The sequence below is a fragment of the Urocampus carinirostris genome, chromosome 1, assembly GCF_059441175.1.
Source record: "Urocampus carinirostris isolate Australia breed hairy pipefish chromosome 1, RoL_Ucar_1.0, whole genome shotgun sequence".
NCBI classification, from domain to species: domain Eukaryota; kingdom Metazoa; phylum Chordata; class Actinopteri; order Syngnathiformes; family Syngnathidae; genus Urocampus; species Urocampus carinirostris.
The window spans coordinates 47,581,450-47,594,656 of NC_142349.1; the positions used below are offsets into that span (position 1 = coordinate 47,581,450).

General features: G+C 39.0%; 1 protein-coding gene across 3 annotated transcripts in view; it reads left to right on the top strand.

The window, feature by feature from the left end:
• The window catches only part of prkar1b (protein kinase, cAMP-dependent, regulatory, type I, beta), a 72,632-nt gene that overhangs the window by 41,013 nt on the left and 18,412 nt on the right, over positions 1-13,207 (top strand). For all 3 annotated transcript variants that reach the window (XM_088342852.1, XM_088342873.1, XM_088342863.1), the window contains 2 exons: positions 10,490-10,551; positions 12,662-12,708. In XM_088342852.1, the coding sequence (XP_088198978.1) occupies positions 10,490-10,551; positions 12,662-12,708 (109 nt within the window). The remainder of the gene's footprint in view (positions 1-10,489; positions 10,552-12,661; positions 12,709-13,207) is intronic.

Below are 13,207 nucleotides of genomic sequence, written 5' to 3' on the forward strand. Positions count from 1 at the left end.
ATTTAAGTTTAACTCTCTCGCTGCCGCTCTATTGCCGTGTTGTGCTGCGTGACTGATCGCTTTGAGTTTAAACTCGGCGTTGTACGCGTGTCTCTTAACAGGAGCCATTTTTTATACAAATGCACGTATGAAAGAGAATCTCGCTCTCTCTCTCTCTCTCTCTCTCTCTCTCGCTCTCTCTGTCAAACGTGACATTCTGAATAATTCTGCGTTTGTTTAAGGTAAATTGTGCTTTACATCTTCACCAGTCAAAACCCTGGATTCAGACAAATACTGTATTTGTTGAATATGAATTAAGCAGTTTAATGGGGTAGCCATTTTGCCACTTAGTAAACAAATACAACACGAGCCCCGGCAACTACCAATCGTTTAATATTTCCCAGTATGCACAGCGCGAAAAATGGAGTCGGCGGCTGTTTCTCGTAGTTGCGAGACCTTGCGAATTTAATATTGAGCCATATATAAGGCGCACTGTGTTATAAGGCGCATTGTCAGCTTTTGAAAAAAAATAAGACTTTTAGGTGCGCCTTATAGTGCGGAAAATACGGTATGTATATATGTATGTATATATGTATGTATATATATGTATGTATATATGTATGTATATATATGTGTATGTATATATGTGTATATATATATGTGTGTATATATATATATGTGTATATATATATATGTGTATATATACTGGACTGTCTCAGAAAATTAGAATATTGTGATAAAGTTCTTTATTTTCTGTAATGCAATTAAAAAAACAAAAATGTCATACATTCTGGATTCATTACACATCAACTGAACTATTTCAAGCCTTTTATTATTTGAATATTGCTGATTTTGGCTTACAGCTGAAAAAAACTCAAAAATCCTATCTCAAAATATTAGAATACTTCCTCAGACCAAGTAAAAAAAATAATTTTATAACAGCAAAACTAAATCAAACATTTGAAAATGTCCATTGATGCACTCAGTACTTGGTTGGGAATCCTTTTGCACGGATTACTGCATCAATCCGGCGTGGCATGGAGGCAATCAGCCTGTGGCATTGCTGAGGTGTTATTGATGCCCAGGATGCTTCGATAGCGGCCTTCAGCTCATTTGCATTTGTAGGTCTGGTGTCTTTCATCTTCTTCTTAACTATACCCCACAAATTCTCGATGGGGTTCAGGTCAGGGGAATTAGCAGGCCAATCAAGGACAGTGATGCCATGGTCAGTGCACCAGTTACTGGTGGTTTTGGCACTGTGGGCAGGTGCCAGATCATTCTGGAAAATGAAATACTCATCTCCATAGAGCTTTTCAGCAGATGGAAGCATGTAGTGCTCTAAAATCTCTTGGTACACAGTTGCATTTACTCTGGACTTGATGAAACACAGTGGACCAACACCAGCAGCTGACATGGCTCCCCAAACCATTGCTGACTGTGGGAACTTCACACTGGATTTCAAGCAACTTGGATTTTGCTCTTCTCCAGCCTTTCTCCAGACTCTGGCGCCTTGACTTCCAAATGAAATGCAAAACTTGCTTTCGTCTGAAAAGAGGACTTTGGACCACTTTGCAACTATCCAGTGCTTCTTCTCCATAGCCCAAGTCAGACGCTTCTTCCGTTGTCTTGAGTTCAGAAGTGGCTTGACCATGGGAATACGGCTATTGTAGCCCATTTCCCGGACACGTCTGTGAACTGTGGCTTTTGATACCTGGACTCCAGCTTCAGCCCACTGTCTTTGAAGCTCCCTCAAATTCTGGAAGCGGCTCTTCTTCACAATTTTGTTAAGGCTGCGATCATCTCTCTTGGTTGTGCAGCGTTTCCGGCCACATTTTTTCCTTCCAACAGACTTTTTGTGGATATGCTTTGAAACTGCACTCTGTGAACAGCCTGCTCTTTGAGAAATTTCTTTTTGTGTCTTACCCTCCTGATGGAGGGTATTAATGATGGTCCTCTGGACAGCAATCAGATCAGCAGTGATTTAGTTTACTGAACCAAGCTGAGTGTTTTTAAGGCTCAGGAAACCCTCGCAAGGTGTTTCGAGTTAATTAGATGATTCAGGTGATTAGTTGAATAGCCTACTTGTATACTTTTTCATGATATTCTAATATTTTGAGATATGATTTTTGAGTTTTCTTAAGCTGTAAGCCAAATTCAGCAATATTAAAATAATAAAAGTCTTGAAATAGTTCAGTTGATGTGTAAAGAATCCTGAATGTATGACATTTTTGTTTTTTTAATTGCATTACAGAAAATAAAGAACTTTATCACAATATTCTAATTTTCTGAGACAGTCCAGTATATGTGTGTGTATATATATGTGTGTATATATATTTGTGTATATATATGTATATATATATATATGTGTATATATATGTATATATATATATGTATACATACATGAATGGATTGTTCGAATTTGTCATTTGTACTACTGGTTATTTACAAGAATATTTGAAAGTTCACATGACAATTATGAGTTTGAACTTGTAAACATTTGAAAGCATTTCTTGGGCTAGGATTGTTGGACAATTTTAAACCTCAGTGAAAAGATTGATGTTTTAGGGTGTCTCCTGGAAACTTACTCGACCCACTGATCAAGGTCGAGACAGAAACGGAATATAATTTTAGGGCCAAATAATGGACATCTCTCTAAGTGGCGGGGTTGTTATCAAACTATAAATGGTGTGTGATTAACTTCTATATTTCACTTGGTAGGGTAGCTAATACTGTACCTCTATCTTTGAGTGAAAACAGGTTTTTTTGATGGGGGAAGCTTAGTAGTGGACAACAAAACCTAGGTGGCCCACTGGGCTTGTAAAGCATTATAGGTAACACTGTGTAAAGCACTATTTACTCCAAATGTGTAGTAGTTTTTTAATCCCCTTATGACACATCTTGATTTCTTCTCACATCCATCTTGTAAACGCTCTCTCTATCCTCAACAGAAGAGTTTATTTATGTCCGTGTGTCTCTTTCTCACGTCACTTAAAACGGAAAACAATTTCACCCGTTTACTGTCCATCCAAAGCAAATCTTCCAACCCAGTCTAGCAACATGACAATGTGAAAAGCACTGCCGCAAAACGTTGAGCATGGAGCAGTGGTGATGCAGTGTTCTCGTTTGCCCGCGTTCCTGCGTCCTAAAAGCATCACTTTTGCTGGGGAGGCATATTGTCATATCAACGTGCGTCCCCGGGACGCAACTGTTTTCAACCAAAATTGTCATTACTACCCGATACTTTTTTTTAACAAAGATTTACCGCACTCAACTTTTTGTCAGGCAGATACGCCATTGCTGTTTTGGTCTCGCGGTTCGAGATTTCGTCTACATGCTGATCTCGGCAAACGAGAGCTCGTTGCTCCGAGATTACGTCATTGTTGTGGGGGTTGTTGTCGAGTAAAAGAGAAGTTTGCCTCAGAAAAAACTGTTAGTATTAGGTGAAAATCAACACAAAATTGGTAATTTCTTCAGTGTCAATAACTAGTCGAAACGTAATGCAGAAAGTGAAAACAACGGCAATAATTCCGGCACGAAAAAACGGCAGAGAAATTATTCGGAAGATCGAGGAGGGATGGAAAACACGTGTGTTGAAGCGAACGATTCGACGAAAGAAAAACAAGAATGGGACTTTTCAGCCAAAATGGACTAAATTATATTCCTGGTTATACTATGAGGAAGATGATAATGGATTGGACCTTGAGAAGGCATTACAACTGTGGCGGGACAGCAAACCAATATACGAAGTGAAAAGTTTGAAGTGATTACTGCTTTGTATTACCAATTAACTGTGGTCATTAAAACTGCATGCATATATATATAGACAAATATTTCAGCAATATTATTTTGTATAATGTACAATATCTTTGTGAACTGAAAAATCTGAAGTGATAACTGCTTTATATTACCAATAAACTGTGATAATTAAAACTTGAATATATAGATTTATATTAAATATTTGTAGCCGATTTACAATTTCAACCTCCATAACACAAAATTTTGGGGACCCATAGATCTCTGTTGGGACCCATAGATTTTTGAGCATGCGAGTCCCTGGGACCCATCACTTTTCAGAGGTAAAATGAACACTGGTGATGTGGATGGTTTCTGCATTGAGGTCTACTTAGGCATTTGGAAACTTTATCTCAAGGATGCTTAATCCGCCTGTTTACAGTCTATATGCATATAAGAATTGTCTTATTATTTTTACAATGTACACGTTTATCACCAGAACAATCAAGTCAAAAGTTCAGCAGGGACTAGGGACTTCGGGCGGCAAGGGATCCCAGTTCGAATCCCGGCTCGTTCGTGTTACATGTCGAAGTGTCCTTGGGTAAGACACTGACCCCCTAATACCCCCAATAAGCAGGTTAGCGCCTTACATTGCTGCAAGGCCGCTATTGGGAAATGTTGTAAAGCGCTTTGGGAAGTCATTGACTTGAAAAGCGCTATATAAATGCAGATCATTTCATTTCATTTGACTAGAGTGCATAAGACACAATTATCCAATTTTTGTGGTTTTGCTAGAGGCCTGTGGGTGACACTAAGCATAGACATTCTATCAAATTGAAAATGTTTTAGATTAATGTTCGAACATCAATTTATCTAATATGGCTATTGTGAATATTACCACTTTCCTTAGATGTTTCAAAACATCAACTTTCCACTAACCTTACCTTAGTATGTCATCTTTCAATCGGACAATGTTCTAAAGGATTTATGACTCACTTCCTAGATCAAAAAAAAAGAAGCATTCTTTTGAATTGGAATGGTGATGTTTTCTCTTAGTTCTCTGCTGTCTGATGCCCATAAAGCATAGGGAAACAGACAAGTACAACTTTCCAAAAAGGTAAACGGCATACATTCCTTAGTGTGGCTTTAGGGGCCTTGCTACTGTAGTCGCCACTCGTCAACACTTGGAGACAACAGGATGTGTCCAGGTTTACACCCCTTATAAACTCCTGCCGGGGCCAGGTGTTTGCCTTTACCACAGTGGAATCTCTTCCTACTGCTTTTAAATACAATTTACTATATTATAAACATAGTACGTTGCTTGAAGTGGACCTCCATGCAAGCTAATGGCCTAGCGCAGTTACAATCCTAAAACAAACCTCTCCCTTCAAGTATATTAAAAGTTATTGTTACAAAAGTGAATAGAGATCACTTAAGCAGTCCTTGAGCTATTATTTATAAACCTCACTGCAACAGCACCAAATGCCCACATATTTCATTCGAGTAATGTAGGCAAAACTACTACCCTATGTCACCCTTTTATACATTGCCCGCTTGGAAAAGAGGTTTTAAATATTTACCCTTAAGCTAGCACTGATTTAGATGCATAAAGTAGCTGGTGAAGTAGATTTAATAATGTCCGCACTAACAGAACTCAGTGGAATAGCCTTGCTTTATATGAGTAATTCTCATCCTATGTTTTTTCATCCCTCCTGACAGAAGACAATAGCACTTATTCAGCACAATCAAACTGTTTTCGAAAGCACTGCTGTACAATATATACATACTCTATACGTTGTGCTCCACAACAGTCCTGTAAACTCTCCACTCGGCTACTTGCATAAGTGAGAATGATCACTTAAGGTTTCTTGAAAGTCAACTTGTGTGTTACCATGTTACAAATGACTAACGATCTCAATTGACAGTGAAATTCAATTTTAGATTTTTAATTGTATTTTGTTATTATCAACAAGAAATTTACAACGTTTGCCAAAAACATCTGCATTAAATCATATACGCAAAAAAGGACATGGGGTTTGACTCAGGATAGGATGAAAGAATATGAAAAAAAAATCCTGCACCAGTTCATTTTGTACCATAAGCCGTGATTCACTGAGACTACAGCACAAGTAAACAACAGACTGTGTTAATGCCCTTACTGAAAGTGATGAACTCCATCACAGTCCAATCGTCCACTATGCAGTGCTCAACCATTTACCTAACGCTGTGCTTCAGACCAGTCAAAACAGGCAACTGTAGAGAAACAGTGTTAGCATTATGCTAAAAAAATTATGACACTGCTCTTGGCAGCCAAACAAAAAGTACCACTGTGGTATGATATGACATCCATAATGTGCTCAGCTCCAATAGATCTTCTTTTCAAAAATGTTTCATATTTGAAAAGCTTTCCCATTACTCCCTCCATTTTAATCCATCCAGTCAGACACCTTGACATATTTAAAAGCCTTAGTCCCTGTAACACTAAATGACTATACTGTTTAAATTCCACTGTGTGCAGGTTGCATTTTGTGTCCCAAGGCCATTATGTCAATCCGCAATGTGTAGGCTTTCAATATTATTGTCTTTTATGGCAGGGTTAACTTTTGAAACTATGGTCTTTGGTTGTGAAAATTAAACCCTCAAACTTTCACAACTTGAGGATTGTTCTATGCAAGTTAGCTAGCCCTGCATCCTCAGACGAGACACATATCTGAAAGCTGGAAAGTACCCCCAGTATTATGGTGCCGCTGCTGATTGCTTAGGTAATTAGATAAAGTACTGCACCCAGACGGAGACAACATTCTTCATGGGTTCTCCTTCGAGGTCTTGCTTAACATTGTAGTCCATTTAGACACCTAACAAAAGTGTATTCTGTTTAAGATGTTTGTACAGTTAAGTGTTTTGATGAGTAAATAAACTGCTATTTTTAAAGGGACAAGTACAAAGATACATAAAGCATTTTGTCTTTTGATATGTAAGAAACTTAATGACTGAAATTGCACATTGCTTAGTAAGATCGTATCGGACCGGATATCCAAACATTTTGATTGGAACCTTCCACAACAGACACTGCCCTACATACGAATGATTTCCGGACGATTGTAAGTTGAATTTTTTCGTAAGTTGTTTCAGTGCTGTATTTTGTATTTTTAAGGTTTATATAAGTATGTTCAAGGCTTGTATAAGTAACCTGTATTGTTTTTTCCTAAAAATAAACATTTCATGAAATAACATGCTCTTCAAAGATCGATAGAGTTAAGATTAACTTACCGTATTTTCACGACTATAAGACGCACTGTGTTATAAGGGGCAGCCCCCCAAAATAGTTTTTTGTCCTATATTTTCCATACATAAGGCACACCGGACTATAAGGCGCTACAGTGGGAACGTCAACAAAACAGTCTGATAGTTCAGTCAAACTTATTTACCCTTTAACATTCCGATGGCTCGCAAAGATGCAAATACGTGTCTCAGACACGTACAGACACAGTGTCTGTACGATGCCACCAATCACTTAAATACGTCATTCCACATATCATTATGAAGGTTAAACTCTTAGGATTCAGGAAATGCCAACAATTTCTTAGTTTCTATTCTCCTTTTCGCTGGCAATTTTGTGGACAGCAAAGTAAAAAATTCCTTGTGCAGGGAAACGTCGTTCTTTAATGTGCATATGACAATAAACATGTTGAATTGAATTGAATTTAAAAATACACTCATCACAGAAACATAAAGATCAGTCTGAAACAAGATAATGGGAAAATATAAAGCCGGGGTAGCTCACCAAAGTCATCTTGCGGCCATAACGTTCAATAATAATACGCAACCATGGTCCTCTTACATCCGTGAGTGTAGTAAATCCAACCATGTAAAATATTTCCACACTCCAAAACACGCAACAATGTCGACAAAAAAAAAATCCGCCAAGAGTTACAATACTTATGGAAGATGGGCTTCAAGAGGTCCTCCTTCGTGGTAGAGAGTGGTCAAAAAAAGGCGATCCAACCATTTTCTCAACCGCACCAAGCTTTCTTACTCCACTTTCGTTTCAGAAGAAGCGGCTCGCCTCTTAACAGTTTACACAAACCATATTGACTGGATGCGTGAGATGAAATAATAAGAATGTTAAAAGTTCCTAGTGAGCTGGAGATTTAGTACAGTATGTTTACACATGAACTACGAAGAGGAAGCAGATTTTTCTCCCGCTGGATGCTGGGTGACCTCTCACGTGCCACATGCCGGTAGTGGTGGAAAGAAGCACTACAGTAATGTCCTCTACTTGGAAAAAGGTGTACATGATACAAACTCTAACATACAGCAATGTTCGGGTATTTTTCATCCTCCCGGAAAGAAATGTTCGTAAATACCGTTTTTCGTACGTCAAATGGTCGTAAGTAGGGTAGCGTCTGTATTGTATATTGTTAGTGTTACCAATACAATGTTTTATCATTTAAGAAAGAGGTAGGTTTTTTTTTTTTTTTTTTAACAAATAATAGTATGTTTTGATCTGCTCCATGATATAAAACGTCATAGCTATGGCTCAGCAACCAGAATATAGTACCAATTGCAAATGTGAACAGAGTGTGTCTTTTTTTTTTTAAGTTGGCAAATTTAAAAAAAGAAAGATTCATTGTTTCATTTCAAGCAGTTGTTTATTTAATGCTGCACGATGCTGGGCGTTATGAAAGGGTGTCTTCTTTCCCATCGTATCATTTTTAATATAAACTCCCTGTGACTGCATCTTTTGGCTTTGTTTCCTGAAACCGATGCTTTTCTCATTTGATAGCTACCTTTCGGTGACACATGAAGCTGTTTCGTTCTGTAATACTAACATGTCATTTAATCTTTACATAATGACTTGTCATGTAGGATGAATAATAGTTTCTTTGGGGATAGAATAAAAATTATTTCATGCAAACGGGCCCTGTGTAGTGTGGATAACATATCGCAGCCTTGACTGAGGCTATTGTCCTTGTCCCCCATGATGAGGTGATCTTCACAGTCCCAGTCAGTCTTCTGTAGCCTTTCTGTCTACTCTATGTCAGAACAGCACATCCATTGTTTGAGGGAGAGCCTACCTTTTCCACAAGGTCACGGGGCTGCAGATAGCAGAAAGAACAAGACAAATCACCCGATCTGGGTCAGGCTCGGAAGCGGGTGATGGAGCGAGCGATGTGGATGAAAAGGGGGGGGGGTCATCAGGAGATTTTTAGGGAAGAAAAGGGTAACTGAGATAGGGCAAGATGGTTAAATGTGATTGAGAATAGACTAAGAGGAACTTAGACATGAAGACCAGAATGAATACGAGACGGGTAAAGATGGGAGTAATTACAGCGTTTTTTTGTTTTTTTTTGGTGATACTCACCGATGCTTTCATAAAGGGGAGTGATGTAGCACAATGGTCATGGGTAATTACCTTCGTACAGGTTGACTTGCTTTTGATCTTGACACCGTGACGATGAGTTTTGAGCAGCCTTTTAGCACAATGAATGGACTACTGCAGCCACACCAATATGTGCATTGGGTTCTCCCTCACTTCGTTTCAACTGATCTCCTGCGGCTGAGTACCTCAGCAAGGAGGGAATTTTGATTCACGAGGATGTTAGTTATCCATGACTAGAGAAACATGATGGTTACGGGTATTGGTAAGGAACTTCTGCAGATGTTCTTCTGAGTTACATGAACATTGGACAGCTGAGCATCTTCATCACTGCAATCTTTTGCTATAGCCTTTTATTGACGTAATTTGCCATCCTATCATATGATTAAGTATGTACTGAAGTGAGTGATGGTGCATAGTGTACTGTATACAAGTGTTTAAAGGCCTTTAAACCAACGTATCCCCCCAAGTACATGACATACTGCCGCCTTCGGAACGCCAAAACGTGTATACTCTTGGACATTCAGTGATACACACATACACATTTATTGGACAAAAGGCTGTATCCTGCTCAATACTTACCACACAGTTTTTTTGTGCAAGTCTGTGATTTGCCCAGCTTTTTTTTTTAAATGTTTTTCTATATTTTTCCATATGATGGATGGTATGTAGCTGATAAAATAGTTTAATATAGCCAAAAGGGCAGAGTAAGAGTGCTGAGCCTTCTCGTGCCCCGACACATCCCTACAGTGAAACTTAAATCTGCAGAGGCTTCATGCATTTTAACGGCCCGAACAGGAGCTCGCTAACTAGCGCCTTTGCTGCCGGGCTGAATAAAGATATGAAGTGGTTTCGCATAACCGCAATTAGGTTCGTTTTCTTTTTGTCACCAAGATAAAAACTTTGGATGGTGAGCTATGATACTATAGTGTTACGTTTAGGTCATGTGTTATACCAAAATATATAACACACAGCTAAAATTACACATTTTGTAACAATGAGACTGCTTATGTTAGTTTCAGTGGTCAGCTGAATTGTGTGTTGTCATTAATGTATTGCAACGGTTTAGAATGCTATTCTTTTAGTGTGATGAGTCCCTTTTGGGTGTCACTAGTTGAACAATGAAAATAAAGCATTGAGTTGGGCATGTTGTTGAGTGCAAGTCTGTGTGGGCGTGTCAGGGTCATAGAGAGTTCCAGGCCAGCCGTCTTGGGCTAGGCGTCAAGTTGGTCGGTGAAAAATTGCCTCAGATGACAGAGTTAGCATAGTGATTGCAGGTCTTCATCTTTGTCCCCCGCATTCCACTGTGCAGTCCAATAAACAACCACATGCACTTTGTGTGTTATTTTTTGCTTAAGGGACTGTTCACTAATTTTTTTTCCCTCTTTTCCCGTTCAGCGACATATTCGACGCCATGTTCCCTGTCACGCACATCGCGGGTGAAACGGTGATCCAGCAAGGTATTTATTTTGAGTTTTTAGAACTCTCACGGTTGTATAATTCTGGCACATTTTAGTGTTCTTTAGTAATCAAGTGGGGAAATGAGTCACAAGTAAGTGAGCGCTGTGCGGTCTAGGCCTGAGTGACCAAAATGCATGGCAGGAGACTCCTATGAAATATATTGTTTATAAAACCAAAATACTGGATACATATAAATGACGGACAAATAACACGGAACAATAAACAAAAGCAGCAAAACTAGTGTTTGAGTAACCAAAAAGATTATTCTGGTGGCCAGAGACTCAGTCATCATGAGATGGCACATAAAAAGCGGGGCAAGTGACAAGACAAGTTAAATTCCAAACTATTTATCCTGAGTGTCTGTAATGGCCAATTGTATTTAAAACACATACGTGGCCCTGCAAAATACGCCTAATAAAACAATTGACCATGTAAAATATATCTACAGAACAGTTAGCAAGAACTCCAAATAATGTGTGTTCTGAAAATACCCAGTCACTTTTTTAAATGTACTCAGGCACCTTGAAGGAAAGGTCCAGTACTGCATCAGTCCTAATTTGGAGATAATGAGTCTGGCCCAGTTTGCAGGCTCCTCTCTTCCAGACAGCCCATTGTTATATACACTATAGGGTGAGGTATGAGATGTACACAGGACAGATGCTGTTGCTCATGTATGGGCTACCACTGTTTCAAGAAGACTCCCATGCATGCTCAATGGGCCATCTAACACTGTTTGGACAAGGGTGAGAAGTTAGCAACTGGAGCTTGACTTACTTTTAAACAAAAGAAACATTTCTTGGAGAGTAAATTCCAATGTAGCTGTTAACATTTGGGGTTTACAAGCCGTTAACAATTCCTTTATGTGCACTTGTGCAATTGCCCCAACTTTTTTAGACCTCAAATTGCCCCTCTGACACAGACTGGCAAGGAAACTAATTTAACCAAATGACTATGAATACAATGTGATGCTCTGCGCATGCTGGTCAGTTGTTGTGGTTGTCAACTAAGTCATTGTTGGTACTACTTTCTCAAGCCTCTGTTAACCAACTACAAAACATGCAGAGTTTTCTGACTAGGTCAACAAGTGTGAATGTTGCATTGACAATACTCAACCTGAGAGTGTTTGCAGATTGTGGAGAAATATTTGCCCAAGCTCAAAAGCAAATGGAGCTCATGAGTGGTTGGAGACAGGAAGAGCAAAAGAAATGAACTGTGCGAGAGATTTAAGAGATGAAAGCTCGGCCAGGTTGCAGCAGGCGGTTTATATGTTTGAATGCCTGCATGCGCTCGAGCGTGTATGTCGCTTCATCCCTCTGACAACCCTCCAGAGGGACAGGAATCATTTTGTGAGACAAATGAACAGGCAGCCTCCACTCAGTATTAATTAGCCGTGTGAACTCCTGTGAACTTTACACACTTGCTTTCAATTCTTCAGGTGAACTCGCTGACAGGAAAATGCACACACAAAACCATTATCACCCTCTTTTAGCACCCACAAATGCATACGTGCACATACCTGTGTCATTGAGGCTCATGCGTCATTAACCACTTGATTCTCTCATAAGTCCATTTCGGGTGTGGCCCACCTAGCCTCAATGTTGATGCTTTTATCATTTCATATTTTGTCGTTAGCCATAAATGAGTGTAAACAAAAAAAAAAATTGTTTTCTACCCTAAAAACAGATTTTTTTGAAAATGCAAGTGAATGTAATAATTCAGGTGTTACTCTATTCTCATTGTAGTATTGTATATATTGTAAAATTGTCTATCGTAATACATTGTATCGTTCGAACCACTGTTGATTATTTTAAAGCATCCTTGACTTATGTTACTCCTGACATTCTTTTACTACTGGTAACTTAATAATTTTTTTATAATTTGTGTTTAATACTTACAGCTTCAAAGTATTTAATGAAAAGATTATTTGACGTTTAAAGCACACTGTATGTGAGTAAGAAATCAAAGAACCTTGTGTATTTTCATATTGAAGTTAAATTAATAAAGATGCTCAATTAAACCCAAATTCCAAAACAAGCAAGCAATTACGGTAATGTGATATTTGTTTCTAAATGTCAAGACATTCACTTTTGTGTTTCTTCGACCTTCCAGGTGATGAAGGTGACAACTTTTATGTGATTGACCAGGGCGAAGTGGACGTAAGTAGCCACCAAGAAACACACATTCATTTTTTCCTCATAAACTGATCACTCTGCAATTCAAAAAGGTTTCCATTGCGGAGTTCTTCTCCGCCCCCAGCTCTTTAGTTTCAGAGGGAGTTAAAAGAAAGGTTTCTAAGAGAAAAAATCCAGCAATTTCTACTCATGTTGAAACAATGTTCCCTTTCAACAAAGGACAGGTTGTAGTCAGTCACCTTCGCACTTTGTTCTCCTCTGAGTTCAATTCAACTCTGATCCCAATCTCGCTATGGAATTGGTGCACCGAGAAGCAGACAAACTGATGACATCTTTTGTCTTGGCGGCCTAACCCACGGCGATAGAGTTAAGTGGAGAGATAAAACAGGAGCCGACAGGGAGTTAAACAGGATGTGACCTTATCGGCTTACGTCGGGGCCCTCATAGTTGGACAGAAGCCGAAGCTGGCGAGGTTAGCTGCACAAAGCCGTATAATCAGACCACCGGTGGGATGGAGACACGT